Source organism: Halichoeres trimaculatus, unplaced genomic scaffold, assembly GCF_033239565.1.
Source record: "Halichoeres trimaculatus isolate MK-OKI-2021-1 unplaced genomic scaffold, fHalTri1.1 fHalTri1_scaffold_24, whole genome shotgun sequence".
NCBI lineage: Eukaryota > Metazoa > Chordata > Actinopteri > Labriformes > Labridae > Halichoeres > Halichoeres trimaculatus.
The window spans coordinates 6892064-6916427 of NW_027437202.1; the positions used below are offsets into that span (position 1 = coordinate 6892064).

Consider the following 24364-nt stretch of genomic DNA (forward strand, 5'->3'; position numbering starts at 1 on the left):
AGTTAGAGAAACAACCCGAAGCCTGGAGAAACATTCATTTGGCTGAAAACTTTGGTTTCCTTTCATCGTTTAATGGATTGAACAGTTTGTAAAAATGTACACTTCCTACTCCATGTATGATAATCCAATAGTGAACATGTTACTGTAAATACACACAAGATACGGAGCTTAACACATGTACTGAAGTAATCCAAAGAGAGGAGACATGTTCTTGTGTTCTTTCAGAGTATATTTACCTCCTGATGTATAGAGCATGTACTTTACCGTGATCTATTGTATTTATTTTTGTCACAGTATCGGTATCAAAAGTTCAGCTTCATGGCATCAGTGAAGTGATAACAGAGGAACTGATTCACTCATTACTCTCCCTGCTTTGAGATAACAAGTGTTTTATACTGGGAGCTGGAAACTTGTAATATAAAGGTCTGACTGAAGGGAACACACACGTAATGTCTTATTCATGTTTCTGTAAATGTTCTGTAGATTCTGTAAATTTAGGATGAAATATCAAACGCAGGTTGTGGAGCCACTTTTTCAAGAGTAAATCAGCTCTTAACGTGGAGGGAGGTGTTTTTAAAGATTCCCAATCCAACAGTTTTCATTTTCATTTTAGGAGAACTGGACCCCTGAGCACAAACACGCAGAGTTTCCACAAATTTCCACCAGACCTGAGCTGAAGGTGAATCCAGTGCGACAGCCTCTGGAGCTGGAGGTGAATTATTGAATTATTCAGAAACCTCTTAAAGTCAAGTCTGGAGACGGGGGGTCCTCCAGTTATGAAGCGATATCTCAAACACGTTTCCCACGATGACCACAAAGCGGTCAATAAGTGCTGATTTACTCTGAACCTCCTCATCATCTCCTCCCTTCTCTTTGGTTCCTGTTCCCTCTGTACAAGCTTTTATGGCTGTTTGTTCTTCCTCCGTGTTCCTCGTGTAAATGAACATCTGAATAGAGGCATCACTTCTAACAACAGAACGCACCGCCGCACACATTACAAAGCTAGTATGACTTTTTAAATGAAATGTACTAAAGATATATCAGAAACAACCTGTGTTGATACAAAGCTGTACTGCAAATAAAAACACAAGCTGTGGAAAGGTTGTGTGGTGTGTTCTGTGATTCAGATCCACACGTGGAGGCTTAACTATGAGTTCATTCTGATTTTCTGTCGTTTAGGATGTTGGGATGGATCCAGGTGTCCGATGAGGCAGCAAGAGACGAGGAAGCCACATGTTCAGCAAGGTAAATACTGAATCTGCCAGTTCAGGTTTGGAAATGTTTTAATTTACCTACTCTGTGGCACCAGAGGGACAGATTTAAGCGGAACTGATACCCCCTCTTTAAACGCCAAACACAACCCCTGACTTCTGCTTTAAATGGAAATTTAATCCCAGCACCGTACTGTCCCTGTTACACGTTTATTCAATCAACCAAGCAGCCGTGGAGTGGGAACGGGGATTGCCCCTCCCGCCTTGACTTGAACTGTAATCCCAACATCACACTGTAACCATGGAAACACAGATAAAAAGCTACGCCCCATCATTCATGCCAGCATGGATGGCGATGAAACGGAGCGCAGAGATCAGAACATCAGAGCTGACCTAGATTGGGAGGAGCAGGTCTTTAAGAAATCAGTGAAATGAATCAGATCTGCACAACTTCTCCCTGATTGCACACTATTTTTATTCACACACACACACACACACACACACACACACACTCACACTCACAGACGGTTAAGTTAACACTGTGGGTACAATTCAGCTGAGTTTCTGCAGCAGATGGTTTTAATCATCACTTTCTGTCTAACCTCTGACTTCGTCTGGGAGGAACAGACTGAGAGAAAATCGACACCTATGAATCTCACACAAACACAACACAAAACAATGAGAGCCACTGTTCTTAAGCGCACACACATACACACACACACACCGAACAGAGTTAGGAGAAGAGAGGCTGTGTGTTTCCATGGTGAAGTTGTGATTATCATCATCACAGTTGGCTGAAAACTCTCGGTCTCGTTATGAAGATAAAAAAATCACTGCTCCTGCTCTCTCACACACACACACACACACACACACACTTAAACCAATTAAATTAAGTCTTGTTCTAACTAAACGGTTTAAGTGAACAAATTAGAGCCTCAGTCTGTGTAATTTCCAGTTATTATACCCGTGTTTGAGTCAATATTTGTATTTTTTAACAGCTCTAAGCATCAGTGTGGGGTGAGAGGAAGTGTTAAAGCTATTATCAATCCATGCACTGTAAAAAAATAGTTTTAGTTAAATAAGTTTGGTTTAGCATCTTTTCAAAGTTACTTTCAAGTGTTTGAGAAAGAGGCACGTGTCCAACATGCAGCTCTGATGAAAGGTCCGTCCGTCAGAGAGCGTTTTCAGACACTCAGGACGAGGAGAGTGGAGTGGGCCTTTGCTTCATGGAGAGTACGTGAAGAGAAGAGTTGCACTCAAATGACAAAAGGCGCTCCTCAGGGGCTACTGCTGCTCCAAGGTTTGAGTGTTATCAAAAGCTTTAACCCTGAGACTCTGACATTTCTAACACCAAAGGTCCATCACCGCCGTTTGGGGCTTTGAAGGACAGCTGGCTGTGAGGATGAGGAGAATCACTCAGTCCACGACGGGTTTTTAAAGCTCAGGCATGTTTCAGAACTCTACAAAAGCTGCAACTCAAAGGCCTCAATTATTTACTCTGGCACAAAGCGGAGAGAGACATGGTGGTTGGACGAGGGCAGAAACTCAATAATTGCCAATCCAGTCGACCACTTTCATCCTCTGCACAGGCAGCAGGCATGTTTTTAGGAATGGGTTATAAAATTCAAGGATTAACTCAAGGCATGAAAACAAAAAACAGCTCAAACAGGACGGATTGCTCTGTTTGAGTTTCGTTGTTGTGTCGGCAGCGTCCTGCTTCAGAGAGCAACAACTTTAATCTGTGTTTTTTTTTTACATTTTTAAAGAAGACCAGGCTATTCCCCTTCCATTGATGTTTGCTTTATTTTGAAATCTTTCTATAATCCTGCCTTCACTGCACCTCCTTCACGCCAGCTCTCCATTAAACCTCTGATCATTACAGTTTACTCGTCTATGTTTTATCTGCATTAATCAAATTACTGCCAACGTGCTGACACTCAGTGAAAACGGAGCTCCGTCGCCCCGAGGCTCTGCGCCCTGAGGCGGTCGATCTGTGTGCCAAAGCCTGAGTAATTCATCCACTTTGAAAGCACACTAAAAAATAACTTCAGATGTTGAATACGCAGACAGGACTGTAAAACTCAGAGTTATCAGCGTGACATTTGTGCCTGTTTTGATGATAATAAAGGTTTTTCTTCTATAGAAAGATAAAAACACAATCACTTCTCTGGCTCTGAACCATCGCCCATGTTTACAGTTTGCTCATCAATTCAGATAAGGAAGTGAAAAGTGCTGCTCAGTGTGATTAGGAGCCAGAAAACATCAATCCTGGAGCAGCAGCTGGTTACAGGCCTCTTTATGGTCAGTGAACGTAGGCGGTCAGGGGAGTTTCTGCTTTTTTCACCACTGTGAAAATCCTCAGTGTCTCTAACTTCAGCTAATTCTTCTCAAAGTGTTGACAGGGTTTTGCTCATTAGTAAATGAGATAAGTCGTCCTTTGGGTTTCCGTCCTCTCAGAGTCTGTAAACCCTGGCAGCCTGTCCTCCTCCCTCTCCCTGCAGGCTGCCTCACAGTGCTTTATTTTAGTTTCATCTCTCTTTGTACCGTTTATTTCCTCTTCCTTCCTGCAGCATTCAGAAGGCAGGCATCCCCTCCATTAGTGCTTTATCAGAGGTTTGGAGTCAGCCGCAGATTAGAGGAAGGAGCGTAGAAAGAGGTGCAGCACTCTCAGCACTCCTGGTGTTGGAGGAGTTTCCTGAAGAAGAGTGCACCTGTGACCAGCAGCCAAACCAAACCCTCAGAGGAAACAGTTTGTGTGCTGAAGGGACCGTTCAGTTAGCTGAGTCAAAATAAAAAATGAAATAAACCTTAAAATTAGTTCTTGAAGATTTATTAATACCCGAGTGCGGGGAATATTTTTTCGGGCCCCAAGAGTCCTGCTTGAGGCGTTCTTGAGAACTACTCATCTCATCGACTTCAAACTCAGCACGGCTCTCCCTCGGGTCCTCAGCAACACACTCGCCAAGTGTGAGGGAGAGGGAGTGAATCGCTCTCGAGATATATGAAGTACAGTCAGGGCTTTGAACAGTGCAAGCATTCAGATATACAGCCAGGGAATCACGGCTTCAGACATCCATGATGCTTAACAGCAGATTTTTTTAGACTTCACCCAAACATCCCCATCAAACATGACGTAAGGAGCACAGAGCATCAAACACAGTGACGTCTGAACATCCTCCTCGCGCTGAATCCAAAATCTGTCCTGAAAGATCGTCAAAAACCCGAGAACAGCTCACGTTAGGAGAGGGAGTCACGGATGAAATGATGATCGCAGAAATAAATCATGGCACCTGTACGCTCTTTATTTATTGATGGAGGCTTTCTTCTCCTCGCTACATCAAAGAGAGAGTGACACACCATCTATCTCTGTGTGTGTACGTGATGTGTGTGTTGTGCTGTGACAGCCAACTCAGGTCATTAAAACCCGATCAAAGTGACATGGCACCAGATCACACCCACTAAAACTTTGAACACACACCTCTCTCCTGACGCAAAGGTTTGTCGACACAACAAAAGAAAACACAGTCTCAGAGTTTGTTTTCAAGTTTTAATAACCAAAAGCAAAAAGAGGAAAGATCCTGCAGCTTCAAACCTTCTACAGAGTGAAAGAAAATGTGGTCAGAAAAAAGGAGAATCAAGCTAATATTCTAAAATCAAACAGAGCTACAGCTACGTTAGTAAACCGAGCCAGAATCAGCTCAAAGTCAACAGCTCTGTGGATAAAACCGACACATCCCAGATTAAAACACGATCCAGTCCCAGAAACAACAACAACATGGGAGTTAAAACTGCTCCTTCTCCAAGTTTAGACGCCCAGATGGATTTATCCTACCAAAGATTTGGCAGAGACATGGCGCCTCACTGAGAACAAATTTCAGAATATCGTCTTTTTTGTGTGTGTTGGAGAAAACCAGAATAAGAGTGAAAGCGTGAGTGGAAACGTGGCTGTGAAAGTGAAACAGCTGATTGCTTCATGTCTGTTTGTTCTTCGTGTTTGCCCCTCCAGGTTCTTCACCTCCTCTAGTTTCCTTTACCCTTTCTCTTCTTTCCTGAGCAGACAGAGACAGAGGAGTGTTAATGCACATGAGCAGAGGAGGTCTCACTGTCACTCAGGAGTCAGAGCGCCTGTGTCACCTTTGTTTTTTGTCTTGGTTTTCCCAGGGCAGGGCTTGGAGACGGTGATGGTCGTCTGACACTCGGCGTTAAAGAGAGCCTTCTTCAGGGTCCCGGTTCTGGTGCGCAGGTCAGTACCTGGATCACACTCTCCCCAGCTACCGAAGCGGTACTTACAGTCAGCTAGGAGAAAAGAAACAGGACACGTCTGCAGGCTGCTTCACCGCGTTGCATCATGATGTTGCAGGTGTTTGTGTTGTTGTTTGGATCGTGTGATGGGAGCAAAAGAGACGGTTTACATTCAGACCAGACCCCAGAATCCAGCACATATTAAAGTCCTGTGTGTGTGTGAGTGTGTGTGTGCAGGTGTGTTACCTCCAAAGTCCTTCTTCCAGTTGCACGGCACTTTACATTTCATCTTCTTGGTCTGCTGGTCACATGACCCCTCTCTAAACCCCGCTCCGCAGTCCCCGTTGCTAGGGACACAGTTGCCATAGCGCCAGTCGGTGCATTCTGACCCGGACAGCGAGGGTTTGTTTTTCTCTGCGGACAGGATAAATATTTGGACACATGTTGTTTTAATATTTTACAAACACCAGTGACACCTCAGAGCCGCCCAGTCTCACCAGTCTGCAGGTGGAGTGGAGCTCATTAGGCTCCCAGAGGCTCGGCGCCACTCACCTGAGCAGCCAGGTGTGAGGATGAAACCTACAGATCATCGTTCAGCCGACTTTTTATTATTAGTCGAGGAAGAACAGAAAGATAGGCGAGAGGCAGGGCGCACCAGCCCCAAAAACAGCCTCATTTTCCAGACTCCGTCTTCACTTTGCAGCAACAAAACATCCTCTGTGTGGATTTGAGTCTTCACAAACAAACCTGACTTGATTTGACGTGACAGGAGAAAGAAAAAGAGAAGCAAATCTCACCTTTCTTGTTCTTGCCTCCAGCTGCACAGACAGTGAGAGTGACTAACAGCAGCAGCAGCAGGAGTGCAGCCCTCATCCTGCACAAACAAACACACAAACACCAGCGTTAAAGAGCGTCACATACGTGAAACCATTAAGAGTTGACCCTGAAGGTGGATCACAGAGTCATTATCTGCTGCTCGCTGCTGTTACAGCTCATAATTACATCCAGCAGGCAGAGTTTGGAAACTGGACTGTGTTCAGGAAGAGAGGAGCATGATGGGAGAGCATCACATTCATTTTGTGCTCCCCTTAAAAAAGTCCTGCACAAATGAAACAGATACAGAAGTGGAGAGCATCATTTCAGAGACGTCTCTTCCTGTTACAGTGCGAGCTGCTGGAGCAGATTTTTCACACGCCAACCAGCCCGCAATTATGCACTGCTGCTCTAATAACCTGTCCAGGGACTCAGCTGAAAAGCCCCACAGCAGTCTCCCATGAGAACCAGCTTCTCCAGGATCAACTGAAGCAGCAAGGGGGAGAGAAGAAAACATTTATGGCTGCGGAGCTTAAATGATGAAGACCTGGGTGAAGATCAGACGCAGGAGGAGGGTTTTCACAGAGATGTAAGTGATCACACGGCTGCGAGCTGATGAGACAAAACGAGACGTTCAAACTGAAGTTTTGTACGTTTAATGATCAGCCTCCACAAATGCCAACAACCGGCTCCTGGGCTCAGGGTGGAGGTGAAAGGTCACGATCATCCTGTTTGAGGTTGGAGGTTAATAACAGTCAGCTGATCGCTTACAGCAGCACATTTTTCACAACAAACGTGTCAGAGCAAAGTGAAGAAACAGAGACCTTAAAGCTGCCTGACGCTTTCCTTCTGTTTGAGAGCAGATAACATAAAGCCACTCTGACCTCGCCAGCACTTTCAGGCTAAGTCGATAAAAAAATCAACTGAGCTGGTTTGCTTTTTAAAAACTTTTCCCACTTTTACGCTAATCGAGTCTCCCAACAAACGCCAGCTTCTCCTCAAATCTGTCCGACAAAGAGAGCATTCAGCTGTGAAATTATCAAGTTCAAAACCCTAAATTCATCATGTGTGCTCCTCCTTTCGTTAAATATACAGCAGTGCTTCCTCCTGGGCCGTCTCCGCTCTGTGCAGAGGAAACATGCTACAGGACACACACCATGTGACACCCCAGCACATGTTGTGCTCACTCCGTCCTGATTGATTCAGCCAATTAGTCTGCACGTTGAATTTTTCATAGCAGCCATTGAAAAGTGTTTAAATGTTGAAAATAACAGCACAGATCTCACAGCCGGAGCCGAGTCGATGCCGCGTCTGGGATGCAAAGCTTCACAAAACACCCACAAGAAAAGAGGAAAGTTTCAAAGAATGTAAACCAGCGAGAGACAGAAGAGCTCGGCAAGTTCATTACGAGTCAGCTCCAAAAGTAACAAACTCCGAAGAAGATGGATGGCGTGGAAGAGCCGCCCACACCGACGAGAAGGAGGGGAAGAGAAGAGTCTGACATAAGCCTTTTATCCATAATACACAATCTCATTTTCAGCAAAGTCAGTGACCGAGAAACACACACGAGTAACACACTGCAGGGCTTCTTTGTGTGTATATGTGTGTGTGGGTGTGTTGGTTGGTGCTCTCTCTGGTTTACAGGATTTTATCTCTGGGAGTTTATTGTGTGATACTGAAAACGTGGTCCTGCTCCTGTTTAGTCTTTCAGATAAATTCCTGTAGGCTTTACGTTTTGAGGATTAAAAACACATAAAGGTTCACGATGAAAGGAAAAACCTGTCATTCATGAAGCAGAGATGGTTTTTTACAGGATGCAGGAGTTGCTGCTCTGCCTTTCCAGGTGGACTTCATCGGCTCCATCAGTGTCCCTCCAGTTTTCAGGGTAGCTTAGCCACATATCGGCAGTAATCTGATATTTTTTTTGCAGATACTTCTCTGTGTTTTGGTTTTTCTTTAAGCTGTTTGAATCCGAGTCCCAGTGCGAAACATGGGCTGAGTTTTTGAGTCTTAAACTCCTCTTTAATTCTTCAAGATGTTTCCTCAGACTTTGATTGTTGCTCGCCTCAGAGAAAAACTTCATTCGAAATATCTTTTTCTTTCTGCGGTCTTTGATATCAATCATCTTGTGTATAGTCCGAGGATAAAAAGATATAATGAGAGACAGATTTAAAGATGTAAAGAAGAATCCTCCTCTCGTTGCAGGGTGTGTTTTTCTTGCACTATCAGAGAGAGAAACCCTGGTCAGCAGAGAGAGAAAGCCCAAACTCCCTGAAGTGACTCTCTTCTCTCTGCTCTGATTATCTCTGTCAGCGCTGAGAGGTCCGTCTGCTCTAAGGCAGGAACTAAACACAGTCCTGACACCAGGCTCTGACTTTCTCAGCACCATGAGGAGGAGCTTTCCTCAGAGTGGTGATGATCTGAGCGTCGTAGAGAGTCGGAGCAAAGCTTTGTTTACTCTTCAGCGACTGACGTTACAAGCAGAAATAACCAGCAGAGGAGACGTTTTTCTAACTCTTTAAGTGAATCCACACTGACTCTAACAGCTCTCTAGTCGTGTAGTTCCTGCTTTAAAGCGAGGTCGCAATGAGCTTTATGTTCAGCATGTGCATTGTTGGAAAGTTTGTCTTGTTCAGAGCGGTGACCATGGTAACTTTGCTCCATAGTCTGATCCACGAAGAGGGCCAGCTCGTTATTTTGACCTCCTCTTTATTGCATTTTAAGCAGGGTCATGTTTTATGCCGCCTTATTAAACGTGGAGATCTTTGTGTGCAGCACAGACCCAGAGAACAACAAATAACCTTTAATTTGAATGTCTGCAGAGCTGGCATTTAGCACGGACCAGCTCTCATCTAACAGGACCAGGAGTCGCAGTTGATCACTGAGCCCAAACACACACACATGCCTGCGCGCTGGCTGCATAATGAAAGTGCTGACAGTACGAATTTCTGTGGCATGTTGTGTTTTTTGATCTGAAAGCCGAACGAGTGTGGTGTGAAGAGACTAATTCAGTCCACGGCCGCTCGAGTTTGTAGTTTCTGACAAAATGATTAAAGCAGGAGGACGGGGATAAAGGCTGGAGAGCTGTGTGTGTGTGTCTGAGTGTGTGTTGCTGTTGACTCTGTAATTAGGGATTTCGGAAAGCAGCCGAGTGGAAATGACTTTTATACGTTCCTGTTTGACCCACTAACCACACGGCAGAGCCTGGAGACACAGGAGAGACGATGTGCAGAGACGTCTCACGCTGATGCAACGATCAGCTCTGTGGAAACTCAGCTTCCACTGCTTCAACACTTTGTTTGTAATTTGGTGTTTTCCCAAACCTTCCCGAGCCGGCACACAGGTACAGAGAGAACAGTCCCTTTTGTTTGCTGCCCCGCTGATTCAGAGCGTGCAGCAACATCTGGAACGAGTCCTTTCAAAGCGCCAGAGACCACATGATTTAAAATGCACCCCGCTTCAGACTCTCCTGTGTCATTTCCAGGACTGATGCAGTCACCAACCACAATCTCCGACTCAATTTGCTCTCTGTGCAGCCATGACTCAGCGTTTCCCACAGATGTTTCACACTAAAAGCCTACCAGGAAAGAGAGGATGATACCTTCTGATCTCCTGTGAGGCTTTTAATGTGAAGCAGCTGCTGGAAAACATCCCAGCCTCAGCGTCATCAGATTTTTTTTACTCTTTACTGTCATTTCTGACTTTTAACATCTTAAAATCAGACTTTTTCTGCCTCTTCAGGTGCATTTAAATTGTATTCTGTTAAGACACAAACTTGCTGAGATTTTAGTTTTTGACCTCTCTGAGTGGAGTGAGCCTCAAGTGGACTCTCCAGGAACTGCAGCTTCATTTTTACTGCGATTACCACACTAAACCTCTTATATACCATTTTATTCCTCAGACCTGTTCCCCTCTGTGTTAAGCCCACTACCTCAGGATTTACAGCTGCAATCCAGAGAGTAATTTGTGGCTCATAAACACTCACTTTGGGCCCGTTAGAGTCCGACAATTAACTTTTATGAAGCTGCATCCGTCTTGGTCTCTGCTCCACTTCTTAGCCACAGCTCACTTATCTCTGTCAGCGAAAAAGCAAAGCTAATAATAATGTTTAATTCTCCCTGCCCTGCTCCCATCTGTCTGCCCTCTCTACCTTTCTTTCACACACACACACACACAGGCACATACACACACACCCTGAAAATGTCCCACATACTAAAAGCAAAACACAACAACAAGGTTTTTATCAGCAGCAAGCAAAAACATGCATTAGAACATTTCCAGCAACAGAAATATGCTACAAAAGCTAAAGTGCTGCATCTGCATAAACACATTTCCCCAAATTTACACGCCTCTCCGCCACAGTGAAGTGTGTGTGTGTGGATGCGCTTTAGTTGCAGTATTTCAGAGTTGGAGTTGTGGGGAGAGGGCTCAGAAAATGGGACAATTACATAAAGTCTAATAAAACCCGGTGGGCAGATTATCAGCTGCAAACAAAAAATGGTCAGAGGAGAAGAAGAAGAAGAAGAAGGGTGCACGGCGTGTGATGCACACAGATGCAGGTTTTCTCGGGTGTTAAGATGAGAAATCATCGAGGCGACTTTAAAAAGTTGAAACCGAACTTTAACTTTGAATTTCTGCTTTGTCTAAGAGTGAGAATTGAAGCATCAGGATGGAGATAAAGCCGAATCAGCCGTGTTTGTTTGTTTGTTATCGTCCTGTTTGTTGTTGCAGCTTTAATCATCTCAGGTTAGAGAGTCAGTCACTTACTTGTTCAGCGCTCGGTCGGTCGTAGAAAGCCTCTCAGGGGAAGAGTTGAGTCTCTCTTGTGTTTCCTGTGTGTCTCCCTCATGCACCTCCCCTCACCCCCTGCTTTTGTCTCCCAAACCAGTTCATTCTGGTCACATTAGCCCCGTTCACCCCTCGCCCTCACACACACACACAAAAACACACACACACAAACTGACTCACACAGCAGGCCAGACAAGTCGTAACATTTTCCACAAAATCAGGTCTGCATCTTCACTTTCTGTGGGTTTTGAACCAATCCACGCCTCTGCGTTCATCTTAAAGCCATGATTTAAGATCTACATGAGAGCTAACAGTTTCTCCAAGTTTTTTTTTGCAGTGACCGCTCATCACCACAGGTTTTGCTGAAGCAGGATCAGATTCAGTGTTTGTCCCCGCTGATGTTCTCCTGCTGATTGTAAATGAGCGTGAGAGCGTTCTGCAGAGTGTCACCGTCCTGATCAAAGACGCAGAAATAACCTCTGAACTGACGCTTACATTATTCAGGAGGAATCAGCGCTCACATGTCAGCGGCTAAATGAACAGAGATTTCACAGGAAGGAGAGTCAACAGGAGCCTCAGTGAGATTCACCTCTCATGATGGATCTGTGTACTATAGAGACTGTATAGACGAAGGATAACACGCAGATTAGACTCCTGACAGGGTGAGCAGGAGTCTCTCTGACAAGAAGAAACGTTCAACTCTGACCCGGTTTGACTCTAAGAATAGAAACAGGTTTTCTCATCGATCTTCAGGATGATATTTAAACCTCTCTGTCCTCATCGATCACTCTGCCTTGTTTCCAGTGAACGTAATGAAGTCTGCTTTGTTTCAGAGGATAACTTTTCCTTTTATTGATTATTCAACAAATGTCATGGTTGGTCTTCAAACTCTGAGTAGTTAAAGCTCTGTTTTGGTTTGTGTGTGTTTGTGCAGGTGAGCTGATGAGACCAGGTGAGCTGATGGGACCATGCTCGTTAACTGGAGGCCTCAGCTGAGGAAGAGGAGCGTCTGAGAGGAGCTGTGCAGTGAGGTAAGAGTGTTGAAAGAAAGGAGAAGCCATTTTTGAGATTTTTCAGAGAACAACGTGTCTGGAGAAGAGAACCAGGAAATACAGTGACCTTCAAGGGAAGCAGGGTATGTTCAAGGCTGATTTTGTTGCCTTTTTTTGTCTCTTGATTGTTTGTCCGCTTGCTTCTTGCTAAATGTCTTGTTTTTCTTTTTTTTCAGGAGCTCTCCTGTAGCCTGCTGTGGAAGAAGACAGGACAAAAGAGTTTGGACATCTACCTGCTGAACTGAGCTGTCATTAAGCAAGGTATGTTCAAGGCTGATTTTATTGCCTATTTTTGTCTCTGGTGTGTTTGTCTGCTTGCTTCTTGCTAAATGTCTTGTTTTTCTTTTTTTTCAGGAGCTCTCCTGTAGCCTGCTGTGGAAGAAGATAGGACAAAAGAGTTTGGACATCTACCTGCTGAACTGAGCTGTCATTAAAATGTTTTTGGAACATTAATAAACTGTGTATGCAATCAAAGTATTTTCACATTTGTTCAAGTACACTACACACACAAAAAAAAAAAATCCCATTTTTTGCATCTCATTACACCATGTAATGAGATGCGCATACCAATTTACATATAATTACATGGTGTAATGATATGCGAGCAAAAACCAGAAAACTCCAAAAATTTTACGCATCTCATTACATGTGTAATGAGATGTAAATTTTATGCGCATCTCATTACATGGTGTAATGATATGCGAGCAAAAACCAGAAAACTCCAAAAATTTTACGCATCTCATTACATTGCGTAATGAGATGCGCATGTAATTTGCATATAATTACACCTAGAATTCCCCTCCCATTATTTAAATTTTAGTAAGGGTCCGCCCAATGGGAGGAGCTTGAAAAGATGACAAAGATTAGAAGAAACGTTTCAGTTTAATGTTTTCTTTCATCACCAAAAGTTCCCTTTTACACAGCTCAGGTAACACTCAGTCAAAAGAATCCTTTAAACATTCAAAACATGATTTTCCTTAACGTCAAAATGAGTGTACACATAATCACACGCGATAATTTGCTCTAATCTGATGTTACTGCACTCTAAAAATACCCCACAGTGACAAAAAATAAAGATTCACATTAGATTTGGTCAAAATTGAAAGATCTGTGAAGTGAAATCTTCCTGTTAATGATCGGTTTAAATACTGTTCATTTGATAAATGATTGAAACTCAGACACCACTGATCATCTTCAACAAAATCACATCCTGAATCTTCTTCAAATACACTCAAAACAACAAATATTCAATAATTAAAGGGGATGAAAGATAAGAGTGAAATCATCTTTATCTGTGATGGTCAGTCCAGCAGTTTGGTCTCTGATCCACGTCTTTCTTCTGTCAGTGCTTTGGTCCGTGATCTAACGTTTCCCTCCTTCAGTTGAACTCTGCTCAGTGCAAATCAAGGCCACAGCAAATCAGTGTTTAGAGGATGAGCTCCAAACTTAGGAGCGTCTTCTTCCTGTTTCTCTCAGACGGCTGAGGTGGACGAGCTGACGTGAGGAGGATGTGGCTTCAGAGCTGAGCACTGACGTTTCCTGAGTGTGAACAGGTCTCAGACTTCTCCTTGTTTCTTGATGAGTTCCTGGAAACCTCTGATATGAAATTCAGTCCCAACATTCACACCATCATGGCACAGCATCTGTCGTCATGGTTACACCATCAGGCTTTATGACAAACGGAAACTGAAGAATCATGAAGGGACTCTGTCTTTAAGTTCGGCTTTGGCACAGCTTCTCTGAGGAACTCCTCTCAGCTTCTTCATGGTCCTCTCTCTGGGTGTAAAGAGTCTCTGAAGCGGTCAAACAGCCGTCTCCTGGTCCTCCCTCTGGATCATCTGGTAGTGCTGTCTGTTCTCCAGGTACGCCGCCAGCTCGGCGTCCTGAGCCTTCTCTGCTCTGTTCTTCGGAGTGTCCCCCTGATGGAGACAGAAACCAGATTACTGATCAACATGAGACCAGATCATCATCCACGTCTTCAAGAGACTAAACCAAAACCAGATGTTTGAGACCCCCCTCCGTATCACCCACCTGCAGGTCGGTCTTCATGAGTGAGGCTCCTGCTTCCACCAGATAGTGGCAGATGGTTCTGTGACACAGAGACGCTGCTCGATGAAGAACCGTCTCCCCCCTGGTCACAGAGAAAACAGAGTGTGAAACAAACGTCCTGTGGGATTGAGGCCTCCTGCTGCTCAGTGCGTGTGTGTGCATGTGTGTGTGTGGACTACAAAAGTCTGACATCATCTCAAAGCCAGAGAGATGATACTCACTGCAGTTTTTCGGTGACGTCCAGCAGGTCACTGGGAGCTGAAAGACATCAGAGCAGACTGTTAGTCAACATTCAGAGGACGCTCCATGCTGATTGGCTGTCGTTGCTTACTGTTGTCCAGGATGTAGCGGACCATCTCTTTGCTCCCCGCACTGACGGCGTGATGAAGTAACGTGCAGCCTGAGGAGTCCAGCGCTGTGAGGTCAGCTCCCTGCGTGTGAAGCTCCTGCAGCTGGTGATGACAGGAAGTTAAAGGAGTCAGTCAAACAGGAAACCTTCGTCCAGAGCACCGAGGAAGAGGACGAGACCTTACTCACCTTCTTCAGATCCCTGTTCTTCACACACTCCATCAGCAGCTCTGGGAAGAGACACAGAGGCGATGAACACATGAATGACAGAGGTTGATGTGTGTGTGTGTGTGTGTGTGTGTACAGAGGGAATAAAGCTGCGTCGACATATGAGATGAATGTTTATTAGTCTGACCTCAATTCTTGCTCTACCTCACTATCTCCCTCTAAATAGCCGAGTCCTAATCCAGTTATGTTAGGTTTGCTGTGTGTGTGTGTGTGTGTGTGTGTGTATAACAGAGATAGAGAGAGAGCAGACTTCAAAAACCTCTAAGAGCTTTTGTGGCTTCAAGACAAATCAAAAACAACAACAAGAAAAAAAAACTGACACAAAGAGAGGAATGAAAAAAAGGACAGAGGAAGGAGACAAGAGTAGAGGAAGCAAGGGAAGAGGAAGACATGATGAAGAAAGGAGAGGAAAAAAGAAAAAAGAGGAGGAAAAGAAAGAGTGAAAAAATGAGGAATGGAGAAAAGGAGAAAAGGAAGAAACCGGGAACAGAAAAAGGAGAGAGGGAAAGAAATGAAAAAAGAAATGAAAGATAGGAGAAGAGGAAGGAAAGGAAGGAAAGAAAGAAGGGGAGGAATGGAAAAGGAAAGGAAGAAGAAAGAAGAGGGGAAACAGAAAGGAAGGACAAGAAGAGCAGGAGAAAAAAGAGGAAGAGGAAGGTGGGAGACAAGGAAAGGAGAGAAACAAAATGACAACAGGAAGAGTAAGGGGAAAAAAAGGACAGGAGAAAGGATGCAAGGGAAGAGGAAGAGGAAGACATGACAAAGAAAGGAGAGGAAAAAAGAAAAAAGGAAGAAGGAAAAAATAAAGAAATGAGGAATGGAGAAGAAGAGAAATGGAAGAAATAAAAAGGGAATGGTAAGGAAGGAAAAAAGGTAACAGAAATAGGAGAGATGGAAAGAAATGAAAAAAAGTAATGAAAGGAGAAGAGGAAGGAAAGAAAGAAGGGAAGGAATGGAAAAGGAAAGGAAAGGAAGAAAGAAGAAAAGGGGGAAAAGAAAGGAAGGACAAGAAGAAGGAAAGGAGAGAAGCAAAATGAGAAAGGAAAGAAGAGGAATAAAGGGAGGAGTGGACTCATGAAACGGTGTGTGCATAAACCATGGATTAATATCTCTTTTTCTCACACACACACACAAACACACACGTCACTTGCTTCATTGAGCTCCTCCGTTTGACGCAGTCAGCCTGTCTGACCCTTATGGGATCTGTCTGCGTGTGTGTGTCAGTTAAATAAGAGCGGAGCTGTCCTTTAAACCTCTGTCTCTGTCTGTCTGTAGGAGCTGCTCTGTTCGTTAGCTGCTGCTGCTGCTGCTGTTTCAGACTCAGGCTGATTTCCATATCGGCTTTAATCACTCAGAAAACTGGGTTGTGTTCACCACTCCAAAAAAAAAAGTGGAATCAAACAAAACAACCTGCTGGCAAACTCCCCGCCAAGAGAGAGAGACGACTGAACCAGATCATGAAGCGAAAACACGCGAGTCCCCGAAGAGAAGAAGAAGCAGCGCCAAGCTGACAGAAGAGAAAACTCCCAGCATGCAAAGTGAGCCGCGAGGAGACGGAGGTTGAAAAAATATGTGTCAGAGAAGAAAACAATCTGTCTGGAGATACAGAGGCTGTCGCACCTGTCTTTATTCCCCACACACACACACACCTGTCAGATACAGTACAGGAAACAGGGAGCAGTGAAGACGTTGAGTGTTAAATGTGAAAGATTCAAGGTCCTCACATGAATCTAAAATCACTGAATGTGTGTGTTAGTGTGTGTGTGTGTTACCTTTCTCTTTCTCTTTCTCTGTTTCCATCACTTTGGAGCTCTTGTCCATCCTGCACACAGAGAGAAAGAGCTGCTCAGCCACTTAATGTTTCTACATTTGCTGCCATTTGCAGAGCTAAAACCCCTCAAACACACACACACACACTCCTCCATGCTCACTCTAAACCTCTAACACACTCTGCTGAACAGTATTTGGAGATTTTAAAGGGGGTTTCCAGGATTATTTTTACACGTCCAGGGTTAAAAATGACTGATGCTCCTGCAGATTTCTGGCGCAGGCTGCAGCATCCTTCAGGAGGAAAAATGATCTGATTTCTGGTCTGTTCATAAAAAAGAAGAGGTGACTGTAACAGTGATGTTCGGGTTTGAAAATAACACATGTAGCGGTTTTGTCGGAGCAACAGTGTTTTAACGAGCAGGCCGTGGGGCTCTAATGGCTGCTGGTGTGTTTTAATGAGCAGAGAGGAGTGACAGAGAGACAACAACACAGGAACTTAATGAATGAAAACCCAAAGACGGCGCATCAACCTCAAACTGCCAGGAGCAGCTTTAAACGCACGTCACGCCTCCTGCTGAGGAGTGTTTCATGTCAGGATGAAGGGGCAACAGCTTCATCGCTGAGGGGATGTGATCACACACACCTGAGCTGTCAGTTTGTGTCCCTGTGTCATCGCTTTAACCAGAGCTAAATGTTTGTGAACTGACCTCAGCTTTGGTTTGAAATCAGCTGCAGTGGTGTTGGAGCGATGGATACACCCCGCCCTGCAAAAAAAAACAACACAGAGACAAGTTTCAACACAGATTCATCCAGAAACAAATAAAATGGAGCATTTTCGTGTGCCGACCTGCTGAGTTTGCTGGGCACAGGAGCCGTGTTGTTGGTCAAAGCTTCAGCTGCAGAGCTGTCGCTGTTCACCCGCTGCCTCTGGGAGGAACTACGGCAAAACACAGAGGACACATGATCAATCCACAGCAAGTTCACACACCGAGGGGCGACATTCTGCTTCAACCTCCAGATAGTTTATAATGATTTAAAAAAAAGGGATGAATTTAACTCTTTCTGCCTGTTTCTGCCAGCTTGTCCATAAAAACAACTTTAATGATGCCTGCTGTTGTCACGGTGCCAAAGCTATGATCAAAAAACTTTATCTGAAAGTTTGGGTTAGAAAAGAGTTAAAACAGCAGATAATGAGCCTGAGTGGGATGAAAGCAGTGGAGGAGGAACCAGAGAAGGAGGAAAGTCTGACATAAGGTCTTCAAAATGAGACACGCAGATGGCCTAGAGGTCTAAGTCCCACCCCCATGAAGATCACCCTGGAGCAGGTGGTCCAGGTTTGACTCAGGCTGTGGCACACGCTCAGATTTTATTAAATATTCTTTATTTGTGTTTCCAGCGTCACAAACTGACCTCTCCTGGGGAGCCGGATAATAACAGCGTGGCAGAGGTGGAATTAGCATAATGTTTTTATATCCACACGCCTCTTAAGAGGAGGTCAGAGCCGCTTCTTGGGTGTAAATGTTTGTTTTCCTCTGCCCACACCGTCCAAACACACAAAGACGTTCTCCAGGCCGTGTCTGACAGAAACTCCTCTGACGGAGTGATCAGATGATGTTTGGAGTGACAGCGTGCTTCATGTGAGGGGAATAATGAACTCCTGCTACAAACGTGTGGTCCTGCAGCAGCAGCAGCAGCTTTTAACCTCCCCTCTCTTTGTGGCTCGTCTTGTGTGGCAGCTCTGGTGATTAGAGCGAAAGTAAACTTTAAACAGTCTGTTGTGATCATGTCTGCGTGGTTTGGAGTTGAGCTCTCCTCCTACGTCTCAGTTATCAGTGTCAGAGCTTTGATACGTCGCTGGGAAACAAACAGAGAGCGCCATTTGTTCCTCGCTGCTGAGGAAAACAAGCTTCACGCTGCTGCTGCTGCCTCCTATTATCGCCAAAACTGTCACCCACGTCCACGGCGCAGTGTGAAACGTCACTGTGGAGATTTTACTGACCTCTGGATCTCCTGTCACCTGGGTCTGACGGCGTGCAGCGTGTTTACCTTAAGTGTCCTTAAAATAAAGTCTCAGTGATGTGGAAAACACTTCTGAGGACTCGGAAAAACACTTGGAGACCAGCTCTCGCTGAAAGCGCCATGTTTCTTTTAACCATCAGGTCTGACCTTAAACAAACTGTTTCAGACGCATTAAGTCGAGCAAACATTTACAGCAGAGGTGGCAGATGAGGAGAGGAGTAATTAAGGCCTAAGTTACAGGAATGTGAACAAAAAAGCAAGAAGAAGAAGAAACAGAAGGAAGAAAAAACAAAAAAGGTAGCTGAAAACATCAGCGCCCTCTGCTGTTTACAGAAAGTACCGCTGTCCCTTTTCTTTCTGTGCTCAAACTCAAACTCTTTGGATGAAATTTCCAAGCGTCTCTCATAACGAGCCAAACACGAGTGGTTTGTTTTCCTCACATTCTCGTGACCCGTGAAGCGAGATCCCCGATTCGTCTGCTTTGACAGATTTCCACCTGATGCCGGGGAGTAAAGTGACGGCATGCAAAGCTATCAGCTCAGAAACCAGCGGAGCAAAAAAAGAAAAAGAGGAATGTTTGGTGTGTAGGTGTCTTTCAGCGAGTTGGTCAGAGAGACGGAGGGATGGAGAGAAGCAGAGAGAGAAGGAGAGAGGTAATTATGGTGGGAGGAATAACGTTCACCTCTGGCCCTGCGTGGGCAAACTGCTACTCTGTTTATGTGTGAGTGTGTGTGTGTGTGTGTGTGTCTAAGTGCGGCAGATTGGTGTGACTCTTGAGCGCGCTGACATGCTTTCCATCCCTCTCTCTGTTTTTCTATCTTTTCCTCCCAAACCCATCTCTTTCTCTCGGCCCCTGCCTCTCGGTCTCATCTCTCCTCCTCATCCTCCCACTCAGTGCACTCAGCATTGCAAATCAGCCCGCCAACACACACACGTGCACACACACACACACACACTCATGTAGCCAAAGGGAAGTGTTGTCAGGATCAGCAGGTTGCGTTGCTCTGCCTGTGCTCACATTGTACCTGTTACTTTTTTTACACCTGCTCCTCTTCTCCACGCTAATTCTCACACGTTAGCGCTTGGTATCAGCCCTGCTCTTAATTTATTTATTAAAGCGCCGTCACATCGCTCCGCTTTCGTCTCAGAGCGTCTGTAAACACGTTCCCAAAGCTGTTAACGAGGGTCAGCCCGGCCGCTTTGGATAATAACCGTCATTCATCACGGTAACAAAAGAGCACGATCAGATGACATCACGTGAGCGATTTAACAACCTGAAAGCTTTCTGTCTGTTTGTTTTTTTATAATTGGGGTAATTATTTTTTTTTTTATCTACGTTAACGAGCTGAAATAATTAAATAACGAACGTCACCTCGCTCGGCAGACAGCTGCACCAACAGGTTCCTCCAGGTGAAAATTTAATCTGTGTGTAAATGTGGTTAAAAGGATTTCACATGGAGGCAGGGCGAGCAGGGATCTGTTATCCACACACACACACTGTGGATAACATTATAGTAACACCTTCTCTTCTTCAGAAGGAGAAGACACACAGATAGAATATTATTCATGTATTTTTAAACACACACACACACACTAATACACACACTTCAGAGCCCTTCTTCACGCCAGCTCTGTGACGACTCAAACTGTGGAGCAGCGCTCTGAAGTTTAAATATGCAGCAGTCACGTATACTGTATCATATACTGTACATATAGGTGACTAAAGCACCTGTGTGTGACTCTGTGTGACTCTCACTGAGGCTGCAGCGCTGAATCCTCAGAGGGATGGAGGCAGCATCAGCATCAGTGTCTACTCACCTGTTGTTTTCCATGCTGGACGCTGCGTTAACCAGGTCAGGCATGGCGGATGGGGAGGTCCCGACTGATGCCATCACAACCAGCTCAGGGTCCAGGATGAAGATCTCCTCCTGGGAGATCTCTGACACATAGTTGAGGTGTTCCTGAAGCAGAAAAAAAAACATTTCTTCACATTTTTGGCAGAAATTACACTTCCTTGAGTCCACTGATGCTTCTTATGAATTGCATCCTCCCTCTTAATGAAACTGGAATACATTTTTGGCAAATTGTCCCAATTAAACAGCATTAAAGGATCTAACAGCCAATGTTAGAACAGAGCAGCTTGTATGTTTGTAACACTGCCCACACAGGGAACCGAACCAAGCTGCACTCGCTGGTTTATTTGCTCTGGCAGATGTGTTTTAATCCCGACTGTCCAGATAGATTTCCATCTGGCCTCATTTATGTCAGGCCAACCATAAATTTCTCTGACCTGGAGAACCTCATCACTTTGGTTGTTGTGCAGCACGTGACGAGAGATTCAGCGCGGTGTCGTTTCACCACAGAGCCGTGTACATGTGGATGGAAGTGGCAGAGGAATATATCTCAGCCTGTGACAGTTCAACACTAAACTCTGACTCTGAACCAGCAGCCAGAGGAATATTAACAAGGCTCAGCAGTCAGACGCAGTCAGACGCAGTCGGAGAAGCTTTCTGTACCTGTGCTGTTTGAACCACATGTCAGAGCAATATGCCAAACACGCCTTCACTGCCCGCACCGTGGAATAATTAAGCAGCTGCAAAAAAGCTGAATCATTTCAGGCTCATGAAGCAGCGGACATCTGCTAACACGGCTGCAGCATTTACATAAGCCCTGAGAAGTCACCGAGAGGGAGAGGGGAGTTTGGCTCTGCTTCAGTCTGACAGGAAAGTTTTGCACAGGTGAATGCTTTTTTCATTTCATTATTCAGTAACTTTAAGACTGCGTTACGACTGTAAAGCTCAAACTTTTTAACTTCCAGTGACAAAACTCCAAGATGTCAAACTGGACCCAATATTTAAAAACATGTAAGGGAGCATTTCTGTGATTACAAACACGAGCCTGAGCAGGATCCAGCTATCAGTGGGTGTACAGGTGAACAGGTGCTGCTGTTTGTGTGGAGCTGTCTTGAAGGTTTTCATGACAGCCGACCTCAGCGGGTCAGGTATTGAATATATTTAGAGGCGCTGTTGACAGGATCCAGAAATAACCTCCAGTGAGGATGAGACAGACTCACCTGTGCTCGGTCTATTCTGTAGAAACGATCGGCCGTCGTGGCTGAAAGAGAGACAAACAGGAACACGAGTTAACACTGGAATATTCCCCGAGCTGGCTGAACAGCTGCTCTTTAATTCAGCGCCTGTTTTTTTTTTTTCTTTTCTAAATGCTAAAAGCTCTTCTGCCTCCATCATTGTTAACTTGGACATGGTTCGGCTCTCCACTGCTGCAGCAATTACACAGAGAGCTACAGTGAGTGTGACAACCTGCAGAGTAACAAGACAAGCTGGGATCAGATCATGGTGTGTTCAGGGTGAAATAATGGGCTTTCACGCCAGGAGCACAGGACTTTACACCTCCCAGGTATACGGTGCCTTTGCAGAGTTTTGCAAAATCATCACAAGAGAATCAGAGATAATCGGCAGGTAGCGACTAAAAATAGGTGTTAGACGTCTACCGTGAGGAGAAACATTCAAATGAAAGGATTCAGAGACCTCAGGGCTACAGACTTGATCAGGAGGTGAACTGTTTCTTATTTCTGCTTCCTGAAGTTTCAGCTCCTTCACTGTTTGTTCATTATGTCGCCTTAAAGGCAAACATCCTGTTCAGTTTCCTTTAATTAATCCACAAAAACGTCACAACAAACACTTCTTCCCCTTTCCCCCCAGCTCCCTCTTTGTTTGACTCCTGCTTTATTCCTCCAGGACTCAAGCAAAGGTGTGTGTGTGTAGTTAATGCATGCATAACATTGCATAAGACCCAGGTTTCTCTGTGCGATATTTTTGGTAAGCTGCTGCTGCTGCTGCTGTGTGAAATTAATATTCATGACTTTCACCCACAAACAATGCAATGGCAGAAAAGCTTCAGGAGCTGGTGAACCTGTTCGTATGTTCCCGCTTTTCTTTTACTAGAATCTTCCTTTTCTCTGCAGCTACATGGATGATCTGACAGCTTTGCAACAAAGCCCCAAACATGAAATCAAAGCCTCCCTGACTGTAGCTCAGGGAGTGTTTAATAATGTGTGTGAGACAGAAGCTGTGCTTATCAGTATAAAGACACAAGCTTCGCAGCAGTGTGTGTGTATGTGTGTGTGTGCATCTTGAAGCAACAGGAGTTCAAAGCTGAAACTGTGTGGGTTGTTCAAGATTCAATGTAACACCAGACACTACTTCAGCTGCTGTAAGAGAGATGATTTATTCAGAATCGTGCTGCTGCATTGATTAATCCTTCTGTTGTTGGTAAATTCAACAATCTGGCTTTAAAGAAGGAGGATTTTTCTTTCTCATACTCCAACTGTAAAGTTTCAAGTGTAAAAAACTCAGTCACATTCAACAGGCTGATGTACTTACAGTCAAGGAAACACCACTTTGGAGATAATCTCTGCGAGGACAGAATCTTTGGTTTGGCTGCTTCCTCCTGAAACACAAACACAGATCTGTTGTTTGTCTCCTTTAGCGCTGAGAGGCTGAAGGTTAAGAGATCACAACGTACAACTTCACTCCGTCGAAGCGGCACAAACTGACGCAACGTTGAGAGAGTAAGGATTGCTTCTTCACATGAAATCGTTTCTAATTCATTGCAATAATTCAGAATCCTGCGCTCTGTTTGTTTTGCATTGTAATGATAAATTGTGATTTCTCTTTGCAGGCTTGGTGCATACTCTCAAGTCTTTGTCAGAGCGCTTCCACATTTCACTCAGCACTGCTGTTAAAAAAAAAACAGGTAAACAAAGAAAGCTTCAATCTGTTTTGAAAACTTCTGCGTCCTTGTTAAAGTTGTCCACACCTCCGTATCCTTGAATATCCTTGGATTTGAAGGTGCAGATAACTTCCTCCCGCCTCATTACTTCTTGTTTTTGGTTTCACTCAGACATCTTTTCATCCGTCCTCCAATTAGCGCTGAATACAGCAGCATGACTTTAACAAGATCAAAACTAGACACCATGGAGCTAAGTTTGTTTTTCAGCTACTGGTTAATGCAAGTTTAAAATCTGCCTCTTTGTGAATACAGGACTAAACAGTTTCTGTCTCTGTGTGAACGGCCAGACACCTCTGATCCTGTAAAGACTGCTGTCTGTTCACAGATTAACCACCAAATGTCTCACTGTCAGAGGTTTCAGAGGAAGGGATCAAGCTGTGGAGGTCTTATCTTCAATCTTTTGATCATGTACAGTGGAAAAAAAAATACATGTGCATGAGAAAATATTGTTCCCCTTTCAAAATTCTCCAAAACACCACTTTTGATAGCAGAACTCATCAGTTTTAATGCAGTTTTGTTGGTTCAGTTAGTTTTTCATGAGGTCACATTAACAAATAAACCATCAGAAGCTGCAATTTTTATAAAATTAACATTAAATAACATTAAATTAGACTTGATTAAGCTGTAGAGCTAATTAAAAACCTAACTTACAGTATTTACGAAGCTGCCTGTTGGCTCGTTATCCTCCATGTTTGTTTACAACGCATGATACTAATATACGTAATACGTAATACGCACACGAAAACAAAAGTCTCACGTGACATTAACCGCGGATGAACTCGAATTTTATCTCCGTTACGTCATTAAAACTTCATAAAAACGTTAATAAAAACACTAGTTTCAGTGATGCTTGTTAACTAATGTCCCCCAGGTGTAATAACGATCGCAATCGACGGGGCCAACTGAACCGTGCGTCGCTGTGATGTCATCACGCAAACGCGCTCGTTTATAATTTTTTTTTTTTTCGTCTCAAAATATTTTTTTGCAGACTTTTTTCGAAGGATTTCAATAATAATAATAATAATAATAATA

At 44.3% G+C, this 24364-nt stretch overlaps 2 protein-coding genes and 1 long non-coding RNA gene across 9 annotated transcripts in view; 1 reads left to right on the forward strand and 2 right to left on the reverse strand.

Annotated features, from left to right (window-relative positions):
• Positions 1-4786: 4786 nt before the first annotated feature.
• Positions 4787-11145, reverse strand: mdka (midkine a). 2 transcript variants are annotated; one of them, XM_074664201.1, is made up of 5 exons: positions 7553-7686; positions 6251-6327; positions 5700-5867; positions 5346-5507; positions 4787-5260 (listed from the first exon to the last, which is right to left on the reverse strand). In XM_074664201.1, the coding sequence occupies exons 1-5, from the start codon at positions 7669-7671 to the stop codon at positions 5232-5234; spliced, it is 555 nt and encodes a 184-aa protein (XP_074520302.1). In that variant the 5' UTR covers positions 7672-7686; the 3' UTR covers positions 4787-5231. The 2 variants fall into 2 exon arrangements, with proteins under 2 accessions (XP_074520302.1, XP_074520303.1); XM_074664202.1 differs by lacking the exon at positions 7553-7686 and adding an exon at positions 11034-11145 and having other exon boundaries at positions 4791-5260.
• Positions 11026-12568, forward strand: LOC141785744 (uncharacterized). The gene is made up of 3 exons (XR_012597562.1): positions 11026-12189; positions 12283-12367; positions 12461-12568. It is a non-coding gene; the product is annotated as an uncharacterized LOC141785744 (long non-coding RNA).
• A 401-nt stretch (positions 12569-12969) lies between these two features.
• Positions 12970-24364, reverse strand: part of dgkza (diacylglycerol kinase, zeta a) — a 36999-nt gene continuing 25604 nt past the window's right edge. For 3 of the 6 annotated variants that reach the window (XM_074664176.1, XM_074664173.1, XM_074664174.1), the window contains 11 exons: positions 22924-22990; positions 21594-21634; positions 20339-20481; positions 17349-17438; positions 17209-17265; positions 16504-16553; positions 14693-14733; positions 14487-14607; positions 14377-14413; positions 14138-14237; positions 12970-14025 (listed from right to left, as the gene is read on the reverse strand). In XM_074664176.1, the coding sequence (XP_074520277.1) occupies positions 13909-14025; positions 14138-14237; positions 14377-14413; positions 14487-14607; positions 14693-14733; positions 16504-16553; positions 17209-17265; positions 17349-17438; positions 20339-20481; positions 21594-21634; positions 22924-22990 (864 nt within the window). In that variant the 3' untranslated portion in view covers positions 12970-13908. The remainder of the gene's footprint in view (positions 14026-14137; positions 14238-14376; positions 14414-14486; positions 14608-14692; positions 14734-16503; positions 16554-17208; positions 17266-17348; positions 17439-20338; positions 20482-21593; positions 21635-22923; positions 22991-24364) is intronic. The other 3 variants (XM_074664179.1, XM_074664177.1, XM_074664178.1) reach the window with 2 other exon arrangements.